At 40.8% G+C, this 24,095-nt stretch overlaps 1 protein-coding gene across 1 annotated transcript; it reads right to left on the reverse strand.

Annotated features, from left to right (window-relative positions):
* Positions 1-1,329: 1,329 nt before the first annotated feature.
* On the reverse strand, positions 1,330-23,497 carry znf1035 (zinc finger protein 1035). The gene is made up of 4 exons (XM_044033924.1): positions 23,061-23,497; positions 13,403-13,458; positions 10,290-10,347; positions 1,330-10,207 (listed from the first exon to the last, which is right to left on the reverse strand). Exon 4 carries the CDS (start codon positions 10,178-10,180, stop codon positions 1,952-1,954), a length of 8,229 nt encoding a protein of 2,742 aa, XP_043889859.1. The 5' UTR covers positions 10,181-10,207; positions 10,290-10,347; positions 13,403-13,458; positions 23,061-23,497; the 3' UTR covers positions 1,330-1,951.
* Between the last annotated feature and the right edge of the window lie 598 nt (positions 23,498-24,095).

Below are 24,095 nucleotides of genomic sequence, written 5' to 3' on the forward strand. Positions count from 1 at the left end.
TTGTCCTCCACATGAGGGTCTCTGGTGACTGGAGCCAATCCCTGCTGACATATGGTGAAAGGTGTGGCACACTGTGGACAAGTCGCCAGTCCATCACAGGAGTGTCCAGTTAACCTAATCTGCATGTTCTTGGACTGTGGGAGGAAGCCGGAGTACCCACAGAAAATCCATGTGCAAATGGGGAGAATATGCAAACTCCACACAGAAAGGCCTTCAGTCAAACTGGTGACCCTCATGCTGTGAGGCAACAATGTTATCCACTGCGTGTGTACTGCTGTGTGGCCAAGTTAATTTTCACTGGTAATTAATTTTCTTCCCCATGCTTGGGAGTATGACATGCTGCTCTCAGGGCTGTTTCTAGATAGCAAAACAAGATATTTCTGCATATTTTTAGAGTCTGTGAGGACACCATTGTAACTTCTTGGCAGACAGATGCTTTTACACTTTGTACCAGTAATATTTACTTATTATATACTTTAATTCATATTTAGTATTTTAATTAATAATACTACATGCCTTGTAAGTGGTGTTCTGTTAGTATTGATGTTGCAGGTGCTAGTATTTCTACCTCAGCTTTGACTTACAATATGGGATAGGACGGAGGCAGATGATCTCTTCTAATCACCGCAAACACAGCTGGCTTTCTGCACAATTAATTAATGTTAAGAACCACAATACCACAATGCATCACACTAAGAAAACTTAAAATAAGTCAATATCAGTAATCATCACAACTTCTCTGGACAGTCGATGGGTGTACCTGGATCCTCAACGTTGCCCATTTCTTTGTGCTTCTTCAACATGAACATCTTGAAATTCTTTCTGCTTTGAAATCTGTTCTTGGGAGAGACCTTGCTGATGTAGTAGAACTACTCTATCTCTTATTGCTGTACTTTTGCTGTTCCTCAACCAGTTCCTCCTACACCGCTGTTTGTGTTTCAGTTAATGAAATAATAATGCATATGAAAATTATCATCATTAGCACTTGTTTGCTATAATTGGTTAATCATATACCTGACAATAACTACAAAATTTCGAAATTCGTGTTACTGTATGTATAAGAGTTGATTGAGTGGTCACACAAAAATATTGATTTTAAATTTTTCTTATTTTCCTTAGTTAGCTATTTGTATATTATGAATTAGTACAATTAGAATGGTACTGTACAGTATACAGTACTGTATATAAAACCTGATACTTATGTCAAATACATCATAATTGAATTAGTGCCCAGCCCTGATGCACGGTTAGTGAATTCACATCAGCACTAATTTGCATTTGTGGGATCAATACTAAAAGATCAAATAACACCACCAGATTGTTTTTTTTTTTGTTTTTTTTATTGAACTTTTTATCAACTGAAAACATCAATTCAATTCAGTATGAAAACCAACATCCTCAGGGTTTTGAAAAAGGTATTCAATAACTCAATAAATCTTTTGAGTGCCTGTAGAAGATACCCCTCAATATCAAAAAATAAACCTATGGTCAACACAGAAACATGAACTGAGAAGTACAAAATTACCTTTGTACATGTCATGCCATAGAAAATACCAGTAAAAACAACCAGTTTGAAATCTATTTTACAACAAATCAATTTTAAAATAAATGTCCAAAATCAGAAACGATCATATTTGATCAGAAACTGTGGCCTTTGTCCAAGGCATTCATTCTTTGTTTGCACTGATCACAAACAAACATCTTTCAACAATTTTGTCACAAGATTTACAAACACTGTCAAGAGAATATGTGGCTAATTTACAGTATGTATATCTCAACATTCGAACTATTAATCTGTACATACATACACAATGTCAATAGAGCAAGTTGAAGATACTCTGTCATAGTAACACAGCATGACAAGCTTTATATTCTTTACAATGTTACAAAGTTACAATGGTATGTACAGATATTTTAAGGGGAGGATACGGTACATGGTATTTTACAGTCATTAAAGAGAGGAGCCAGCATGAGTCTGCTGATGTTCCTCCAGTAGGTGAGGAAAAGCAAAGGCTTTGTCACATTCTGTGCATTCATACACAACTTCACCTACATGACTTTCCTGGTGGCGTTTAAGAAGAGCCCACTGGCTGAATGACTTGTAGCACATATCACAACGGTATTGTCCAACTTCTGTTTCTGTATGCAGCTTTGCATGCAAAGATAGCTCACGGGGTGTATCAAATTTGCTGTCACACTGGGTACATTTGAGGCAGTTTTCATCCGACTGCATAACCACTGTTTGGTGCCTTAGCTCATGCCTTCTGAGGTACCGCCGCAATGCAAATGTTTTTCCACAGGTCCCACATTGGAATGGCTTATTATTTAGGTGCTGTTTATTTTGATGTTCCAAGAGACTGCTTTTGGAGGAGAACTGCATTGTGCAACTTGGGCAATTGTGCAAGTCCTCTCCAGTGACATCAACCTCCTCCTCATCTCCTGCTTCTTCATAATAAGGTGAAGGAGATGCTTTAGCTGAGTATTTGGACTCAGTTTTTTCATGCTGTTGACGAGAACAGTGGTGCTGGCGGAAAGCTTCGCTTCCTAAGAAGGTCTGGCTGCATTCCGTGCATTCAAATTCAGTAGTAGATGCAAGATGTGTAGGGAAATGCCCGATCAATTCACTGACACTGGTAAAACATAAATGGCAAACTGGACATATGTAATCTTGCAATGGCTGTCTGTTTTTACCTTCAACAACTGTAGGATTAATATGGGTCTTAAGATGGCTGAGGAAGTACTGAGGGGAAGCAAAACTACTGTTGCACAGATTGCATGGATATTCAGTACTTGACCATGATGGATGATGTGTGTTCCTGTGCTTTTTCAGATGAGAAGCATGCAGAAAATGTGTATCACAGTCTAAACAAGAGTATGAGCGCTCTTTGGCTTCCATGCAACCATGCTCTGAGAGATCTTCTGGGTCTTTGAAACGCCTATTACAAACACCACAGCGATATTTGAGTTCTTTGGAGAAAACTGATGAGCTTTCAGAGGAAGGAGACTTTTCATTAATTACTCTTGAATATGAAGATGTTGGACAGTCATCAGATTTGGAGTGGCTTTTCCTATGCTCAGCCCTACTAGTCTTTGACAGAAACACTTGATTGCAAACATCACATGGGAAGTTCTCTTCACGGTGGGTGGTCATATGTTCTGCCAACTGTGAAGGGCCCGTAAAACTAAAGTCACACTTTGAACAGCGGTATGGACGACTCTTGCCATGAGTATGCTTGTGTGTACGCAGTGCAAAAAGAGTCACAAATCCCCTGCCACACGCCTGACACTTAAATTCGGACTTGTGCATACGTTGGTGTTGCTGCAGCTGAGACGCCTGGAAAAAACATCTACCACATTCTTCGCATTCAAATGGCTTTTCACCCAAGTGACATCGCTGATGATCCTCAAGGCTTTCGGATGTTGGAAATGTCTTGCTGCAAACGTGGCATGGAAAGTATGGTGCAGAGTCTGAATCACTGTCTTCACTGTTTTTTCCACCATCATCACTTTCATCAGCTGTGCTAACTTGACTGCTGGATTGTTGTTCTATGCCACTCTTTTGCTTCAAAGTCCTCGCAAGATCCTTGTGCTCTTTTGGGTGACATTTTTTTAAGTGTCTTGTCAGTGATTTTTTGACAGAAAAGGACTTGCTACAGAAAGGGCATGCAAATGCAACAGATGGATGCTCTTCTCTGTAATGATTATGCAAAGATGGTCTTGTCCAGAACCTTTGATTACAAAGTCTGCAAATATAAGGTCTATTTTTGTCATGACTCGTTCTATGGACTTCAAGATCAGACAAGACGTAAAACATCTTTGAGCAGTCAGGGCAAGGGAACTTTTGGCTAATTCCATGAAACTTCATGTGTTTTTCAAGACCACTCTGACTTAAGCACACACGTCCGCATTTTGAACATGTATTGTGCTTTTTCTGTTGTTCCTCTCGTCCATGGTCTTCAAGGTGACTAATGAGCAATAAGCCATCTGTGAAGCTTTTGTCACATTCTGAACATTGGTACTTGCTTGGAACCTTGTTTACTTCTGAATGTTGTGGCAATTGTTCCTCTGGATCATCTTTGCAAAACGAATTGGTCTGCAAAACCCCACTGTCAGTTGCCGCAGAGCCTTCGTGGAACACCAAAACAGAATTGTCCAGAGCGAAATCAATCTGTGCTTTCAAAGGGCTTTCCAACGGCAGATTTGTACTCCTCTCTTCAGTTTGTCCTAATTTACATTTTCTGTAGTGATTGCGGAAAAGCTTTCTGTTCCAAAAACCCTTGTTGCATATTTTACAGTGATACGCTTGATCCTTTGAGTGTACTCGCATATGACCAACTAGTCCAGCTTTGTTTGAAAAGGTCATATTGCAATCTGGGCAGACAAGTTGCGTTTCCAGTGCTGTGTCTAATTTACAGGTTAAATTAACACTATGACTAAGCTGTTCATCACAGGTCTCATCCAAAGGCTCTTCTTTGATATTAGGTATATTTGACAGGTGGTGTTGTAGGGATCCTGTAGACAGAGGCGTAACCATGGTTTCCAGCTTGTGAGCATTTACAAAATGCTCTTGGAGCTGTGAAAACAGCAGGAAACGGGAACTACAGTAGGCACAAGAAAATCCTTTTGGAGAGCTTTGTGGGGCTGACTGTTGACTTTGGCAGTCTTTTGCCTCTGTTACACTTGGTTTTACAGAGCATTTCATTTTGTGATCTTCAAGGTTGGCTTTAAAAAAGAATCCCCCACATCTATCACAGAGCACTGTGACTTGCTGTTCTCTCTTGGTGCACTTTGCAAGGTGACGCAGCACATAATCCTTCCTTATAAATCGTTCACCACAATGCTCACAGGCATGTGGCTTCTCTCCCGTGTGCAGGCGGATGTGCATGACTAATGTTCGGCTGTCGTTAAAAGTACGGGGGCAATAACCACACACATATTTGTGCTTTTTGTTGGAACAAGGCTTGATCCTGTCTACAATTCTGTTTCTCACCACATCAAGTGGTTCCATCACCTTTTCTGATGGTGGATTAGTTTCCAGTGGTAAAGAGGCCTTTGTTTCAATTGAGACCTTTCTGCACTTCTTACTCTTCTTATGCTTCTTCAGAGATTTTTCATGAGCAAATGAGCCACCACAGCGTTCACACTTTAAACGTTTTGTAATATGGCACATGGTGACATGTCGGGAGAGTGTAGCCTGGGTAGGGAAGCTTCTTGAACAGTCTTCACAGTCAAATGTTGGTTGCTTTTCAGCTGACTCAATGGCAAACTTATTTTGCCAACCCTTGCCAACATCATTTAAAGTGATTTTTGGGATACGGATTTCTAATCGCTGTCTTCTTTTCCCATTGCAATGAGTCTGATGTACTTTTAGATGATCGTGCCTTGAAAAGCAGCTGTCACAGGCTTTGCAGCGATAAGGCTTCACTTCATTGTGTGTCAAAATGTGACTCCTTAGGTACCGTGGTTTTGTGAAAGTCTTGGTGCAGAATTTGCACTTGTACAGCTCAGCTTTACCTTCTGTTTGCTTCTGTGCCGCCTCGCTGAGAGGTGGCATGCTTGGCAAATTTGCTTCGGCATCACTTTTGCCATTGGATGGTCCCTGTTTGTTAACTCCATCACATAAAGCTGCATGCTGAAAACACAATGACTGACTACTGTATCTGTGACCACAGTGCACACATGCGTAGGGTTGCACACCAGTATGTGAAACAAGATGTCTTAAGAGTAGTGATTTGAACCGAAACCTCTGCGTACAGTGTGGGCATTTCAACTGCAGGACCTTGTTTGCATTAGACTGTAAAGGCTTTTTATGGGCACTCAAGTTTGAATGAGAAATCCTTTGTTTTAAATTACTGGCCTTGATCTCTGAAGGCACTCCACAGTCCCTCTGATGTTGATTTAGTTTTCTAACTCCATAGTACTGGCCACATCTGGAGCACATGAGGAGAGTCTTTGTCTTGTGGCCTAGGTGATGATTAATCAGCCGATCTTTCTTTGAAAATGACCGTGGGCAATAGGAGCACTCGTACAGTCTCTCCGTCTTAACATTTTGGGTTTGAGCAGGCAAACACTTCTCTCTGTGAAGTTTAAGGTAGAAATGACGGAAAAACTGTTTTCCACAGTTTGTACAGGAAAATGATTTGTCTCCAGTATGTATGATCATGTGACGCACCAAGTAGCGGCGATGAGAGAATTTATGTTTGCAGAATGGACATTGGTTGGATGAGGACCCAGTAATGTGTGCCAGACAATGCTTTCTCAATTCGTGCGCTTCTTCAAATATGTCCTTGCACAGGGAACACTGTAGTTGATTTAATACATTTGGCTGTTTCAAAGATTCCAAGGATTGTGGTGGCGAAGATGATGGTTGCTCTTTCTCCAGGGGTTCCTTGTTTTCTCTATTTTTGTGGACCTCCACATGCCTTTGAAGATATACAGGAAACTCAAACTGAAGAGGACAGTCTGGGCATTGAAGCATTCCCTTTTTACCATGGGATGCTCTATGCTGGATGAGCTCTCCAATAGTTGGAAGAATCTTTTTGCAGATTGTGCACTGTATCCTCCTCTTGTGAACATTTTTATGCGCCATCAAATGACGATGTTTCTTGAATCTTTTTTTACATTCCAGACAGGGGTATGGTCGTTCACCTCTGTGATTTCGCTCATGTTTCTTCAGTGACTGTTGTGAACTGACATTTTTTCCACAAAAACGACAACTCAGGGAAAGCTTGCCATTTTCATCAGCCAACTTCACGTTACCTTTACTCTCATCAGTCTTTGCACTTCTTATAGTTTGTGGTTTGGACATAACAGAGAACAGCGTATTCCTGTATTTGAACATTTTGCCTGTGAGTTTAAACAACTCGTGTTTCTTCATGTGTCTGGATTTCCCAGAAGAATAATAAAAAACAGCTGGACACAGATTGCATTTGTATTGTGGAAAATTTTGGGGGGCTATCAAAGCTGGGGTTGCTCGTTTATTCTGTTCATTTGGGGTTGCTCGTATTTTCTGTTCACTTTCCCCTAACTGCATTTGCTGCTCAGTTTCCTTTGACTGTGTTTCCTGCTCAGCGTTCTTTTTTTTCTGTTCAGCATTTTGCCTTGATTTAGCATTCTCTGTTGAAAGCTGATTAAGATATCTTCTAAAGCAAACAGTCCTAACATGCTTTGCTCGGTTGGATGTTGTAGTAAAGGAAGTGTGGCACAAGGGACAGCAGTATGCTTTGCCAACTTTTCCCTTGCCACCAATTATTAAATCTCTGACGCAGTCACGCAAATGTCGAGTCCTGTTGAAGGAGTACTTGAAAACCCGTGGACAAAATGGACAATTATATGTTTCTGCTGTCCTGCCGTCTCCTACTTTATGAATTGGCTCACAATTGACCTGATTTGATGAGGCTTTCAAATTCTTTCCCATATGAAGATTAAAATAGTGCTTTTGGGCCTGATTAACAGTTGAGAAATGTTCATCACATAAGGAACATGTCTTAGCCTTAAAGATATCAACAAGATTTATGTAACATTCTGACAAATTTGCATTTTTTTTCTTCTGCACCATATTATTTTGTGGTGGTGTTTCAAGTTTGCTGGTAACTACATCAGACTTTGTAACTTCTTTGTTGGTTGACTTGCATCTACCAGGCACACGCTTGTGTCGTCGGAGGGAACAAGACTGTGAAAAATATAATCCACATCCACTGCACTTAAAGGGTGTTATGCCAGAGTGAATCCGCATATGGCTGATATATTGTACTAATTTTTTAAAGGTAATTTTGCACCGATCACATTTGTGTTTGCCTCTTCTCTTCCTCTTTAAGCTAGTATCAGAAGAGAGCTGAGGGCTTTTTTTGGTGACAACACATAAATGCTCGTCTGATTGCTCATTCCTCAACAGGTAAATATTACATGTCTTACAAAACTGAAAACTGTGTACGAAATGAGAAACAATTTTGTGTTCAATTAGACCATCGACATTGTCTGTTTTGTACTGGCAAATTCCACAGAAATACAGGTTACTCATTCCATTTACTGAGTCTAAGGGATCTAATAGTACAACAGGCTGCAGACGTTTTCTCAGTTGTGCAGAGGACGTTAGTTGAGGTGTTTGTCCTGAATAGTCCATGGTGTTCCTGTCATGTGTGCCCACAGAGATTTCATTACATTCACCTGTGTCAAGTGTGGTTTCACCTGTGACAGATGAGTCTTCTCTTGACAGAGGTTCACCATACAGCCTGCCAAGCACAGACTGTTCCTCTGTAGGTGTGTCAGTTTCCTTAAATGACTCTCTTGTATTTTCATCAGCATCCCCACTGAGACTTTGAGGTTGTTTGGCCAATTGACTTTCATCTGCTGACTGTTGCTTATCTGGAGAAGAGGGTGCATTTCCATGTTTGTCAGTATCTCCAGTAAGACTTTGAGGTGGTAGGATCAATGGACCTTGATCCAGTGACTGCTGCTGATCTGAAGCAGAGGATGCATTTGTGTTCTTTTCTGCACTCATGCATTTTTTTTGGAGAATTTTTGGATCCAAGCTGGATTCCGAAATGGAAGATTCACTTGACACAGCAGGGTCACTAGACTTTGGGTCTGTAGTGGTGGTTGTATATTTCCTCTCCGTTGGATCTGTGCACTCATTTTCTAGACAAGGATTTAGATCACCGCTTGACTTGTCCATCTGTACATTGGATTCTGGAGGATGAGCAACATTTTGCACATTTTTGTCAACAGTAGCAATAGTGAGACTGGTTCTAGTGTCATCAGAACAACTATGGTTTGAATCTTGGGGAAAAGGTGTGTTTCTGTTATTGGCTGCATTTGTCAAATGATTTTCTGGATGCATATCGTCATCTGTGTTAGAGCTATGTGACTGTAAGCACGTTTCTGCATGACAAGCAAAATGTTGCTCTTTCTTGCCACTGGTATCAATCAAATGACAATCATTGATCAGGGTGGGGCTACTACAAACACTGTCCTGAGCTTTGTTTTCATTCAACTGGTGCTCATTTAAGTGCCAACAAGATTCATCATCATGACTACAATCTTTAGAATGTGACAGTTTAGTACTCTGCGTATTAGAAGATTGAGAAGTGTTTGACATAATTTCTTCTTTTTCTTGAGAGTCAGTCTGTAAATTTTCATCACCCCTGTTACTGCAGTTGGGAATTCCGGTATTCTGCTCATCAAATGAATCAGATTCTGTTTTCTCCATTTTCAGGACTTCAAATTTGTCCTGCTTGTACAGTCCTGTAATTCTATCTTGACAATCTGTGGAATTGAGATCACTATATTCCTCTTTTTCTTTGTAACATGTAGACACATTAGTTGAAGTAGTTGCAGTGACCTGCTCCTCTTCCTCTGGGCAGTGTACTATTCTATTATCAGTTACATTTTCATGGCCAGAAATCAAGATGTCTGAATCTTTTCCTTGTAGAAAATCTCTCTCCACAACCTTTTCTTGTTTTTGATCAGGACATATATTACAATGATTTTGATCTGCAACACCCTGACTTCCAATAGCTTTCATGTTTGACGGCCTGGGTAAATTTGCATTAGACGCTGATATTTTAGGGCACAGACTCTCAATGGGAAATGTATCTCCAGTAGGGCTGAAAAGCCATTCTAATGAGTGGTGTTTATGACCAACATCAGTTTTAAACTTAGGAACTGGATTACTTGCCATGAATTTACAAGACGGTCTTGTGTCACCAACATCTGCATCCGAGCAGCTACTGACATCCGAGTAGTCTTCAAGAATTGGTGTAGCTAGCAATTCAGAGTCTTGCTTAAGTCCTTGAAAATCTGTTGCAAAAGATGAAGGAAAAGAAATAGATGTTGATAATCCATCAGTGGTAAAGTTTGGGATATCACCATTTCCACAGCTTGGTGAGTAATGTTTTTCCACTTGTTCTCCATCAGCTTGCCGTGGTGTTTCTCTGCAATAGTTTTGAAAAACACAGTCTGCACCGGAATTTCCTATATTGGAATTTGAGCAATAGTTTGTGTTTAGGTTTGAGTTTGCAGCAGGTCCTTCACTTGAAACCACTGTATCAATGAAGTCATGACGATCTATGAAGTTCTCTAAAGCTTCAGACTCCAATGTCCTTGTCAAAGTTCTTGGATCGGAAGATACAGGTGGTAGGTTGTGGAAATATGAATCCCACCCATGAGCCATACTTTGCATTGAATGGAAGGTTTATTTGATCCAATCCTGAAAACACAAACACAGTGTTATTAAGGAAAGTATGATCATTATCATACAAAATTGTTGACAAAAAATATTAAAATCCAACCTTGCTTTTGATTTTCAAGGACTATCCAGAACATTCCATGTTACAACTGGGTGGAAACCTGTAGACAAAGACATTTTTCTATTAATATGGACACATTAAAAGTCACCCAAACAAAGTAAGCAGTCTGGCTGTGGAACATTGTCCTAGAGACAGGGTGTGAAGACTTTAAAAATTACATAACATAATAATTACAATGTATTTTATTTATAGGCAGCATTTAGGACCCTCAAGGTCACCTTACATAAAAAAATAATAATTACAGAACAACAACAATAAAACAATTCAAATACAAAATGATAAGAGAAGACAAAACGGCAACAATAAAATCAGATATATTATGAGGAGTAAGCCAGTCTGAAAAAGTGTGTTTTGAGATGTCCAGAAGGAGTGTGTTCCAAATCTCAAAAAGTCAAAGTTCTCAGTTGCATTGTGGATAAATGGGCAGAAGGGGTGAAGAGGAGCGAAGCAGAGGAGGTCCTAAGTGTACGGGAAGGTGTGCAAGTTTGAAGGAGTTCAGTGAGGTATGGAGGGGCAAGATTACAGAGGGCCTTGAATGTGAGAAGCAGAATCTTATAGTTGATGTGGAGATGGACTGGAAGCCAGTGAAGCTGTTTGAGGACAGGAGTGATGGGCTGTTTGGACAGGGTCTGGAAATGATGCGTATGGCTGAATTTTGGACCAATTGGAGTTTGAGGGATTTCTGTGGTAGACCATGTAGAAGAGCATTACAGTAATAAAGGTGGGATGTTAACCAATATGGAAGTGCTATTAAGGGAGAGTGATGGGCGAAGGTGATTGGTATTGCAGAGATGAAATTATGCAGATCGGGTGATGTTATTAATATGGGCAGTGAAGGAGAGGGTGCTTGTACCTTGGCCTGAGGGGAGGGATAGACAGCAGTGTTGTCAATGTGTAGTGAGAAACTAGTGTTAGATTTAGACAGTGTGGATTTTGTGCCAACCATAAGGAATTCTGAATTCTGTTATTTCCGTTGAGTTTGAGAAAATTGTACGAAAACCAGGTTTTGACATCTTGCAGACAGTCAAGGAGGGTGGATGAAGTGAAGAGCTGGGTTTGCAGGAGAGACAGAACTGATTGTTGTCTGCATAGCAATGAAAATTGAGTCCATGATTCCTGAAGATATTACAGAGTGAGTAGGCAGATGATGAAAAGAAGAGGGCCAAGGACAGAACACTGCAGAACACCAGTATTGATGGGGAAGGATGGGATTGGTAGTTCTTCAGCTGTACCAACTGTGTGCCGCCAGAGATGTAGGAGGTGAACCAGGAGAGTGTTGTGATTTAGTCCAATGGAGATTAGGCGGTTAAGGAGGATGCTATAGGAGATTGTGTCAAAGCTGCAGTAATGTCAAGGAGTATGGTGAGATGTCCATAATCTGCTGCCAAGAGAAGGTCGTTGGTGATCTTTACCAGAGCTGGTTTGGTGCTGTGATGAGGACGGAAACCAGATTGAAACTGTTCATAAAGGGTATTGTGAGTGAGATGATTATGGACCTGTGCAGCAACAACCTTTTCCAGTATTTTGGACAGAAAAGGAAGTTTTGAAATTGGTCGGACATTACTGAGATCATTGGGGTCCGAGCCAAGTCTTTTGAGTATTGGAGTGATTATTGCCGTTTTGAGGGGGGATGGAATTGAGTCATAGGAAAGGGTGGAGTGTATGATGTTGGTAATGAGTGGGAAAAGAGAAGGGAGATGGAGTTTAATAAGATTTGTAGGCAGAGGGTCGAGGTGGAGGACTTAGAATTCTGAATGACGGTGGATATTTCAGTAGTGGTTGGGAGATCAAAATTAGAGAAAGGGGATATAAGAGGTGGAGCAGAAATAATACAGTATTTACAGTCATTCATCTTGCATGGAGGAGGTAGTTGACTATGAATATTACCAATTTTGCTGGTGAAGAAGTCCATGAAATTATCGCAAAGGGTAGTAGAGTGCATGTGAGAGGCAAGTGTGTCAGGGGGCCTTGACATATTGTTCAGTGTGGTGAACAGAGTGTGTGCGTTACCTTAAACAGTCACGATAACAGTGGCGTAATATTCCATTTTGGCCTTGGCTATGGCATTTTTATATTTAACCAGGTGGTTGTGGTACATGTTATTGTGAATAGTGAGACCGTTTTTTTTCTTGAGAGGCGTTCCAGTCAGTGTCCTTCAGTTTTGAGCCCATGGAGTTCCGGGGTGTACCGGGGGTAGAGTGTGTGAAGGTGACAAACTGTGTTTTCAATGGTGCCAGTGTGTCCAGTTATAGTGAAAAGGCAGATCCTCGGTGTGGTTAAGTGGTCAGTGCTAGGGAGCAAATTTATTGCGGCTGATAGAGTTGATGGATTGATGTTCTCGATGTTTTTTTGAATGTAATGTAGCGGGGTGTTTTCATTTTGGATAACGGTAAGTTAACCTTAATGATATACTGTAAGCTTGCAATCGGACAAGGGAAAATCTGATATAGTGTATTTGAGTGGCGATACATCAGTGCAACAGATGAGATCCAGAATATGTCCTCTCAAGTGGGTGGGAGTGTTCATAAACTGATGCATACCAAAACTGTCCAGGCAAGATGTGATGTTATTTTGTAAAAGAGCTGTCTATGTTGTCCATGTGAATATTAAAGTCCCTAGCAGTATTATGTTGGGTGACAGAGAACATAAAATGGCAACGAAGTTCGAGAATTTATTTATAAAACCAGAGTTATGTTTAGGTGGATGGTAAATAGAAGCTAAAACATTGGTAGTGGTTCCGTGGATTTTCTGTGCATTAGATTCAAATGATGTATGAGAAGTGACAGGGAGAGAGGAAACCTTGTATTTCTCATTGTAGAATATTGCCAGACCGCTTCCGCAACCTGAGGCACAAGCTTGACAGGTGTAGTCGAAGTCATGTGGGGTGCACAGGTTAACAACACAGCAAAGCCAACTCTGTCGTGGTCCAACATCTTACCAAGACCATTAATGTTTCTCCGTTCATTTTTAACCCCACTGTATTGAAATTGCTTTTTAGATAAATATTTTCTTTAAGAAAGTAGACAGTATAAGACAGTTAAGACAGTATATTACACTGACAGTATTTAAAAAAAACAACATTTTTTCTTTTTTACCTGGTGATAAAATGTCTGCCAGCTTTTAAATCTTGAGAGAGGTCAATCCAGGCTGCCTGTAAAAGGGTAACACATCCAAATATTATCATTTTTGTTTTTTTTAATTAATGGCCATTCCTACAAAAGTCAGTAATTACACTTTCTACACAATAAACACTTTACTCTAAATTTAACATAACCTCAACAGACAAGAAATAATGGGAACAAAGATCTATCTAATAAGAAGATTGAAGATGAAGATTGAGATGCATAAGACGGTGATGAGTGAGGATGAATCATAGAGACAGAATTTGTCACCAAATTGGTCTGACAAATGCAGGAATAGGGACAATAAGGACACCATGAAACCATTTCATTTTCAATTTAAAGGTCACAAATCGATCTTATTCTCTTTAAGCACACATGGGTCGTAAGAATCCTGCTTGGCATTTCATAGCAAGGTTCCAATACACTGATTAAATGCTTAAATTTTTGTCATGTCTACGTCCTTGTGATGCTTGCGGCGATGTCTTGCCATATTTGTCGTGTTTCCTGCACTGGAGTATGCTACACGCGCATAACATAGCTTACACACTCTATTTCCCCCTCTGGCATGCCTGCCGGATGTCCCACTGGGGGCATGATTAAGTCCTCAATTCCACTTTTGCTTTCGAGGGTTGAGATTGTGACGTAGCTTTGATCAATGTAGCCACGTGTGGTTGGATGGAGTGTCAGGCCAACACGACTGATGCTGGTATGCCACCCTTGGACTTAAAATGACATTATGAACAGCAGCAAACATCTGCCACAACCAAGTAATTCAGGTGCAAAGTGCAGGGTAAAGTGCAGGGTAAAGTCCCAGTTCCATTTCTTTGGAGCTCATGAGGTTTTGTAGATGGGTCCTGGGAATTTGTAAATTTCTGTAATAAATTGCATGTGGAAGCTTTAACGATGTATGAAGCTATTCAAGGTATCTATTTAGTCAGTCGATCGCAAGATGTAGCCTTGACAACTGTAAATTAAACTCTTTAATAATTAATCAGCTCTTTGGTCACATTTTTCCTCTTGCCTGTGGTACACCAACGCCACACCACCGCCCGCCCCCTTTGTGTTGTGGCTGTCAGGTAGAGTTTAGAATCTCTGCCTGAGCCCAAACCATGTCTGTGTGCTTAAGGTCTGGACTGACAAGCACTGCATTGTCAGAACAGCAAATCACCTGCACCCTCTCTCTCGTCTCCCCACAGCACCTAAACGCTTAACTGTAATGCGTTCTCTGATGCTTGTAAAATCTGCTAGCTCGCTCACTCTTGCTCTCGTCTCTGGCTTTCTCCTAAAATAAGCGGGGACACCGTCCATACACAAACCTACTATATTGGTTTTAATGGCCCGCTCATAAACAGCCCACTAATTAAAACATGTTGGGTTTAAATCAGGCTGGGGTTCATAATGACACATTTCTTGTGTAATTACGTCATTGAAAGGCTGATGGCAAGCAACAAGCGATGACTATGTGGACTAGTAGATCTTGACAAACTAGAAACTTTTAAAGTAGATCTTGATTTAAAAAAGGTTGGCCACCCCTGATGTAGGGTATGGTTGTGGGTATGGGAACAACAGTCAAGGTGGCCATGATAGAGGAAGAGGTAGCTGCCCTGCTAATCCTGATATTTGCTTCGCTTGTCAATAAATTCCACAACGTCAGATGCCCAAGCCCAATTCCAAGACACGGAGGCAGGTCAACATACATTACAAATGGATCAAACTCTATGCAGTGAGAAACAGCTTCCACCGGCTACACACAATGAATAATTGCTTGCTTGCAGAAATGAAATAAAAGCTTGATAATGAAAAGCAGATGATGAAGATATCATGAGAAGATTGGAAAATAAGCATGCTGAACAAGAAGGCACAGTCTGAACACACTGATATTGAAAAACCTACTGTGATATTTCATGTAGATTCTGGTGCAACACAATCAGTCTTAAAAGAAAGCAAAATGCTAAAACCTCCTTTGATGAGTGATAATACTGTTTGGTCCTTTGGGGCTTCTGGTCATCAAAAGAAGATGGCGATATGTGAAAGGAATTGGGTCCTTTTACAAAGAGATGCATGCATGCTGCTGATGAACATTACATATCTCTATTCAATTTCACCTTCACAATAGGCCTACAGAAAAACAATGAACCAGTTACTTTCATGCCTCTTTCTGAATATAGCCCAACAAAACTTCAGTATCGACTCAAGAAGCAATCAACGGTAACAGAATCATGTTCCAATCACTGTTGAAAGCTCATGCAACTGTCCATCCAGATAGCCAATATTGGTTTGCATTTAATTTCAAAGAAGAACACCATAGGTTTAAATGCCTGTGCCAAGGCTACTGTGAGTCTCCAACCAATTTACAATTAAGCACTCAGAGGTGGCCTAGTTTTGCTGCAACTACATGGTGGGTCAGTGCTGCTGCAACACTTTAAAGACCTAATGATGTTTTGCAGCCCTACAGAAGAACAATGAGAGACAGGCACTGATGACTAGCACCTAAACACCTACAATATGAGGGACACGCGGTCCGCCTCTACAAACTGCAGTTTGTACTAGAGAGTGTACCTTTCTTGGGTCTTGTGATCACAATTGAGAGGAAAATTCCTCTCACCAAAACTGTGAGTTAAATTGAGGCCCGAGTTAAACTCAATATGTTTCACCCATCATTCAAGAGGCTTCTTCAGACTACCTAGTGGGAAGAATCAGGTATTTAACCTGATACCTGATGAGGCTGATACTGGTCTAAAGAGTCATTAAGTTGAACAGTGCATATCGTTCACCCCTCCCAGTTTCAGGTTGTTGGTTTAACCTGAGACAAGGTGTGAACGGGTATGGGCATGACCTGAGAGGCAGAGTTTACTATTGTGTGGGTGTGGGAATTCACTGCTGTTGATCTTGGATAAGTTTAAAATGGCAGGCCCCAACCCTTCCATATTTTGGTACCCATCCCCTGTGGGACCAGAGTAATGGTACGGTATGGTACTGGTGGAGCTAAACCTACGATAGTCAGCTGATTGAGTGACAGAAATGCAACCCTTGTGACCAGTGTTGATTCAATGCCTGCAGTCTAATCTCATACAACGCCTGATTTCTTGTTGAGACAACCACTAACAAAGCAGGAAAAAAACTGCTGGATGCAAATGCACTGTTGACGGAAATTATTCCCAGACGGGGAACTGTAACACAAATCAGTCGAATGCAAACCCATAACAAGATGGTCAGTTACTTGGAGACCTCAAACAACACTGTGCTGACCATTAAACCAGCAGAGTTGCAGGGAATAGGGACAGAGAGATTCACAGATTCAAACATTTGTGATGTATCTGTACCAGCAGCTTCAGTGTGCATTGGAATAGACTGATACATTTCTGATGCGTCTTCCCTAGCATGTCTGAATCTGTAAAACCCATTGTTACATTGATTACTTGCGTTTCTTACTATGAACACTTTCAGTGGCACATTTGAGGGAAAACATTCCACGAAGTACAAAAAGGTACACAGAGCAGCAGCATAACATTATTTTAACCTAAACATTCAAACTCACATGTAGCTAATTCTACCCATTCACACGCAATAACCAACACCATCACTATTTTATTTGAAAAGGTCAGCCATACAGTGTTGTAGAAAACAAGGGCTTCAAACAACTCCACATCTTAGACCCTAGATACAAAATACCAGTTGGGGGACTGTGACCGACAGATATTCAAGTCCCTGAGCAATGCATGATGTTTGTTGCAAGTGGAAGATTGAAGAAAAGATGGCAAATATGCTAATTTAGGAAAACGATTAAGTCATATTCTCAGCTCTCTCTTGGGGACAGTTGAGGACAGTAGAGCTGCAACTAACGATTATTTTCATAATCGAATCATCTGTCGATTATTTTCTCAGAATATCAGAAAACCTTAAAAAATGTGGAGTACAAACCTGGAAATGACAATGTTCTCAAATGTCTTGTTTTGTCCACAAACCAAAATGATTAACTTTTATTGATTTCTTTGTTATCCAGAGTAAAGAAATGAAGAAAATATCAATCGGAAATCTTGTTTTAATCATGAAAAAAGCTTCAAACCGAGTATTTGATTATCAAAATAGTTGTCGAATTAATTTAGTAATCCATTAATAATCAATTAAACGTTTCAGCTCTAAAGGACAGTGTTGTGTAAATAGTTGATGTTCCTTCAGTTTTGATGGAATGTTTTGAATCTCCGTAAATGAATATGCCTGACGTATGGTGAAGGACTTTTGTTTCCTTAGCTCATGTTGCCGTTTTGATTGTGATTACTGAATAATAAAAAGGAATAAAAGGAAATTCCTTAATAAAAAGGAAAGGGTATGATGATTTGAATTATACAGGAGCTAGTGCTCTTGGTATATTTCTTAAACCTGACAAAGTCACACAACCCCCCGTTGCCAGCTTAAATGTTATAAAATACTCTCCAAAAAGAACTGCTTTGTCAGACCTTGCCAGAGTGCTGAATTCTACATTGTGAACTGTGAACTGAAAATTAACTGAAACCACCGTACACTAACAAGCTTAAAGGGGAGCTATTGCCACCTAGCAAAGTGAAGGCAATCACACTCCAGTCAAATCTATTCCCAACTCCTTGTAGTAGGATAAAGGCAGTAGTCCAATTGAATGGCATAGTCAAGGTACAACAGTTGCGTGACTTAACTGTAGGGATGTACCGATCCGACATTTGTATTGGGTATCAGTCCCGATATTGAAGAAAATTCTAGATCGGGTATCGGTGACAATGGGCCGATCCATAGCTGCTTTTCAGTCTAATTCTATGCCTGTTTCTATGAATTCTATGAGTGACGTCGTATGCAAGCAACACACCGTGCAGAAGCCCACATTGTTTTCAAAAAGAGGCGAGAGAATGGCTCAATTATCTGAACCTTTCACACTACCTCAGCCAACAAACTTGAAGGCTACTTGCAATACCTGCAGAGTAAGTGTTCCAAGGTGCGGTCATCGTTATGGATGGGCTTGTCAGGGACAGCTACTAATTAGCCACCTGGAGCCACGGTACGACATGATAAGCCAAAAATAATTATTTGTCCGAGTCGGCTTTACCTGAACTACATGGTAAAGTGTACAATCACATATTAGAGAAAGCTCAGAGCTTCACTACTTCCCCGTGTCGCTTTACGTTAAAACAACACATGTGCCACACAGTGCAATGTTAAACGCAACAAACTTCCGTGGGTCACACACCAGTGATGCTATTGCAGCTACCCAAACGGAAATGTTTGACAAGTTCCTATGAGCAAAGTCCATGTGATTCTCCGGGACAACGCCAGCAACATGCGAAAGGCGATTGAGAACATAGCGTAGTCTAGGCTGCGTTGCACATACAGTCTTTTCCAAAAAATGAGACATTCATACCAAAATTCCACGCTGTTTTTCTGTATTGGTATCGGCCGATTCTAAACCTCCAGATATCGGTATCGGAGGCCAAAAAAGCGGATCGGTGTATCCCTACTCAACTGTGTATGAAAAAATACTGAATGTTTTACCAGGAGGACACCCAACTCACATGTCTTAAAAACACCTGTAGTCACAAAACCAACACAAGAAGTATTAAGGAATGGTGGGCACCAGCAATGCCAGATTTAAATTTGTTTGGTTTCATGTCACACACATTTACTGCTGAACTTTTATTGTAGCAGTTCTCTTTGTATTCTCCACCACAATTGCAGATTTCCTTCTTTTTCTTCTCATTTCTAATGAACCTATGTTGTATTCCTGTTCAGGTTTCAGCTGCTGTCAACTGTCTTTGTATGATTATTTGGGTGGCACAAGTTGACAGTTTTAGATCAAATTTCCAACATGCGAGAGACCTCAGTAGGTCACTTTAACCTTGTTGCGTGAATATTTCACTCTACCCATGAAGAAAGATTGGTTGTTACTTACAAAGCTCATTGACTAAAGGAAAATCCGTCAAAAAATCCCAATGCCCTTTTAAATCAATGAAGACACTACACTGTTACTTTTATCACCCTTTTAACTTAAATTATAAGTTTGACCTGCTTTGTATTGCCTTTTGCAATTTAACAAGATCATTTTGATATTTTGCGTAAAGTACCCTGAATTCCCTTACTGTTGAAATGCGGTATACAAATAAGTTTGCCTTTCTTTGGGTACAAGCAAACTGCTTGGGGACCAGCCTTAACATCGAGATGGATGTAGCCTGGGAGAACCCAGATGAGTCTGCCAGCAATTTGACTTTGTTCTGCAGACATGTCTGGCAAAGATGCCATTTTGGCCAACATAGAATCTCCTTCAAAAAAGGGAACCAATAACAAAATCTTTACTCCTGCTGTGTTGGAGACAGGCTTCACGCAACGACAACAGAGAAGCGATGTATAGTAGCATCTGTATACATCCAACACGGCAGCCAACAAAGAACAGTTGTCTTTTGATTTAGCTGTTGCTTATATTTCAAGCAACTTGCCCCACAAAGCTCCCCTAAACAAGTCACTCGGTGCCATTACTTAATAACGATCGCTCCCAGAAAACTACAACAAGCGCATCTGTTTACATGCTGTCCGTCACTGTAAAATTATAGAAACCTGTTCTGTTTGGGCAAATATCTTCAGCTCTACTTTAGAGCCTGTGTTCTTCCTCCAGAGTAATTCTTTGTAACAACTTTGTTTGCTTATTATAGAAAGGAAAGACCATTCTTGATTGAAAGGCTGTTATTTCCAACACATATGTCATCCAAATCATTGGTCTGATGGGTTGTAGTTCTATTCCATTATGTACAGAGGTATTCTAATCCAGTGTGTCCCCAACCCTGGTCCTCAGGGAACACTGCCTTTTATGTTTTAGATATTATCCTGCTCCAACACACCTGATTCGGATGAACAGCTCGTTATCAGACAATTTGAATCAAGTGAATTATTGTGTACCCAGTTTTCCCATTTCCTATAGTAGGATAACTACGCTTGGCTGCTCTTTGTGGATTTCAGCTTGGCATTCAACACCATCCTCCCTCACACATTGGTGTCCTAATTGACAGACCTGGGGTGGCCTTACTTCATCTGCCCTTGGACCAAGGGCTTCCTGTCTGATTGCTTCCAGAGGCTGAAAGTAGTCCTCTACAACTCATCAGCCCTCAGCACAAGCTCCCCACAGGGCTGTGTGCAGAGTCCCCAACACTTCCCCCTCCACACCCACGACTGCACCAGGGCTCTTTAGAATGTGACAAATTTGGCCAAAAACTCTTTGGAGTGTGAATACATTTTTTCAGTGTTAGGTGCACTTAACATTACCAGAGTTAAAAAAACCCACAACGTATCATTCCCTTCATTTATCTACCCACAATGTTCATGGTATTTTTCTTCTATGAGTGTCTCGGCTTGCAAGTCCGGTTGATAGCATTGGCTTGATAGCACCCTATCATTTACATAGGTATGAATGTATATCAGAAATGAGGAAAAGGCAACCCTTAACATTGCAGCACTAAAGGTGGTGCACTGAAAAATATAGGAGCCCCTAGGCCCTGTGAACCAACACCCACTCCAGTAATGCCATCGTTGGATGACACAGCTGTAGTGGGGCTCATTTCGGATAAGTCCACTTATCAGGATGAGGTGGAGCAGCTGTCCTTGTGTGCAGAGGTAATAATGTCGTCCTGGACAACACCAAAACTAAGGAATTGATCTTCAGTATACAGAAAACAAACATTCAGCCGATTTTCAACAGTGGCGATAATGCTTTATATAAGCAATAATTATTGCATTTAATTTTGTTATACACAGTCTATGTGTAGTGACAAAGATATTCTGTTCAACAATGTAAAATCAGACAATGTGCCAATTCTAAAATTTACCAAACATGCAATATCAACATGTAACAGAGTAGCATCCCACTGCCACTAATGTTATTTATTAGGTTGCAGTTGTGTGTCCAACATTTCGTATGTCTACGCTTGGGCTTTCATTCATTCACAGTCTACTGCTATACATGAGGGTCAAGGCGTCGGAGCAGCCAATCCCAGCATTTTTCCAATTAACCTCTAAATGTGCATGTTTTTTGACTGTGGGAGGAAACCAGAGTGCCCAGAGAAAACCCACATGCACACAGGAAAAACATGCAAACTCCACTACTGAATGCCGGACACAGTCAGAGCGGGGCCGGAACCCAGGTCTTTTTGCTGTAAGGCAAGCGTGCTTGCCACTATTCCTAGGGCTTTCATCTACTGTAATGTCTGTGAGTCTGTGTTCTCTACCCACACTTGCTCAAACTCACATGCAATTTAGGATGACACTGGGGTCAAACTGTTTCACTTAACTACTGTTTCACTTAACTTTTTTTTTAAATTTTGTATGCTTGTTATGCACCAATGACACCAGAACAAATTCCTTGTATGTGCAAATCATACTTGGCAATAAAGCTCTTCTGATTCTGATTCTGAAACCATTCTAAGACAGAAGGAGCAGGTGGTATACAGCAGTGTTTCCCAACCCTGGTCCTCAGGGTACACTGCCCTGTGTGATTTAGATGTTGCCCTGCTCCAATATACCTGATTCAAATTGTCAGCTCCTCATCAAGCTCTGCAGAAGCCTGATAACGAGCTGTTCATCTGAATCAAGTGTGTTGGAGCAGGGCAACATCTAAAACATGCAGGGGAGTGTTCCCTGAGGAACCGGGTTGGGAAACACTGGAATTCAGTATACACACCAGAATATATTGTGCATCATTCTATTCTTGTTTAAAATAATTTAAATAGGTATGAACATATATGAGAAATGACAAAAAAATGCTATAAATGTGGTGCTAATGCAGTGAAAGGCTTGGGTGCAAAAAAGTTAGTCTTTAGCCCAGTATAACATGCAAACACTGTTTGACTTTGCTTTTTTTCTAAAAAACAAAAAACTTTATTATGCCTTATTTGATAGTGATATTATTTACTTCCAATATTTATCAAACAAAAGAAACGAGTGATAAACCAATTAAAACTGTAAGAAAATAATATGCTGTCATTTCAATAACACTCAGAACTGACTTTTACTCCAGTAGAATGAATTAACAGATATAGATTTTAAAATGATGAATGAAGATGCATGCTTGCGGTCACAAACAGAGACTGGGTTAGGACCCGAAGATGGGTTGTGCGAGGCTTTAAACTCAAATTATTAAATGGCATGTGCATAAAATTAAGTGATTCATGTATAAAACATTTATTTATTGGGAATGTCTGATTTATCTATATAAAATTAAACCTGTCAGAAACGTATGCACAAATTCGATTGTTACTGAGATAGAATATGATAGAGATAGAGCTGTTGTGGTGGACTAGATTCAGACTTTGGAAGTGTACCTAATAAAGTGGACAGTGAGTGTACGCTCTTGCGGTGATCCTCTCAACAAAGGAGAACTACATTAGGCAGTTTTAATGTGTCACCTGCATGATAACGAGATTTTTTTCACAGTAACCTAAAACATTAGGGTGTAATCGGCTCGTCTTAAACAACTACATCCACGTAGCAGTGCGAAATCCACTGCCTGGTGTTCAGAGAGCTTTCAGAGCAGCCAGCTAGCTAACACATTGAGTAGCATCATGCTAGCTAGCAAGATGATGGCAGCTAATGGCTTCTGTGTAGCTGGTCTGTTTTCGAACCTTACCAGAGAGGTTGTCCATGTTGATCTCCTGTGCTCCACCACCGGACCTCCTGTGAGACTTGACGGCTACATCATCGGTATAACAGCAATCACTGAAAGTACTCCGGGGGGAAATACATCAACGGCTTTCTTTGCCAGGTTGTGAAGAAAGCGGTTGTCCTCTTTGCAGATGCTTCCGTCTCCCCCAGGGAAACCAACAGAATAGTTTTCTTATTCCAGAAAGCGCTGCGATGATAGTGGATGATCAGTCAAAGAGCAATGTGTTAAGCCGCATTACGTGATCAATCTGTCCTTTGGGCTGTGTACAGCGGCGAAAGAAGTCGATTCGAATTTATCATATTCAGTTGCGCATCATGGACATCGTGTCCGAAATTCTACGTTATACAATTGCCTGATTACAACCAATAAACAAGGTGCAGAGACTCCAAGAAAGCCCGCCCCTCCGTGTTATGTGCCTGTCACTTCCAGAGCCTGACGGAGGCGGTAGCACGACCTCTTCCGGGCGACCGCGCGGCGGTTGTCTCCTTGCTGCGGTAGAACCCCAAGTAACAGTGGATATACCGAAGTCCTCAATGGGACCTCAGTGCCCCCATGTGCAAGTTCAGTACCACTCCACTGCCGTTTAATGTATACAGTTGAAGTTGCTGGGGTGACTGCTCACTACTGCTAGACAGGGTTGGTCTCTACAGGGTTAATAAGCCAAATACGACCATTTTGTGATCAAGACTCCATACAAAATGGCGCCACGTCTTGTGGTGCTCTACTGTTAAGCCCCCTGGCTAAAAGGCAGAACCAGTTACTGGGAGATGAAGACAACCCTCAAACCTACATTTTTGAATGGCTAGAAATATCAGATATTCTATGAGCTGACAGCTATCTTCCTCTAAATGGTGAATTTATGCAACCATCAGATAGAAAGTACAAATCACAGGTTAACTGACCTGAGATCACTCTGCACGCTACATAATTGCCAAAATGCCAATGTCAATTGATATACAAGCAGTTCTAGTTGCTGTGTGGGATTGGATTTAAAAAAAA

Source organism: Solea senegalensis, linkage group LG9 (genome assembly GCF_019176455.1).
Source record: "Solea senegalensis isolate Sse05_10M linkage group LG9, IFAPA_SoseM_1, whole genome shotgun sequence".
Lineage (NCBI taxonomy): Eukaryota > Metazoa > Chordata > Actinopteri > Pleuronectiformes > Soleidae > Solea > Solea senegalensis.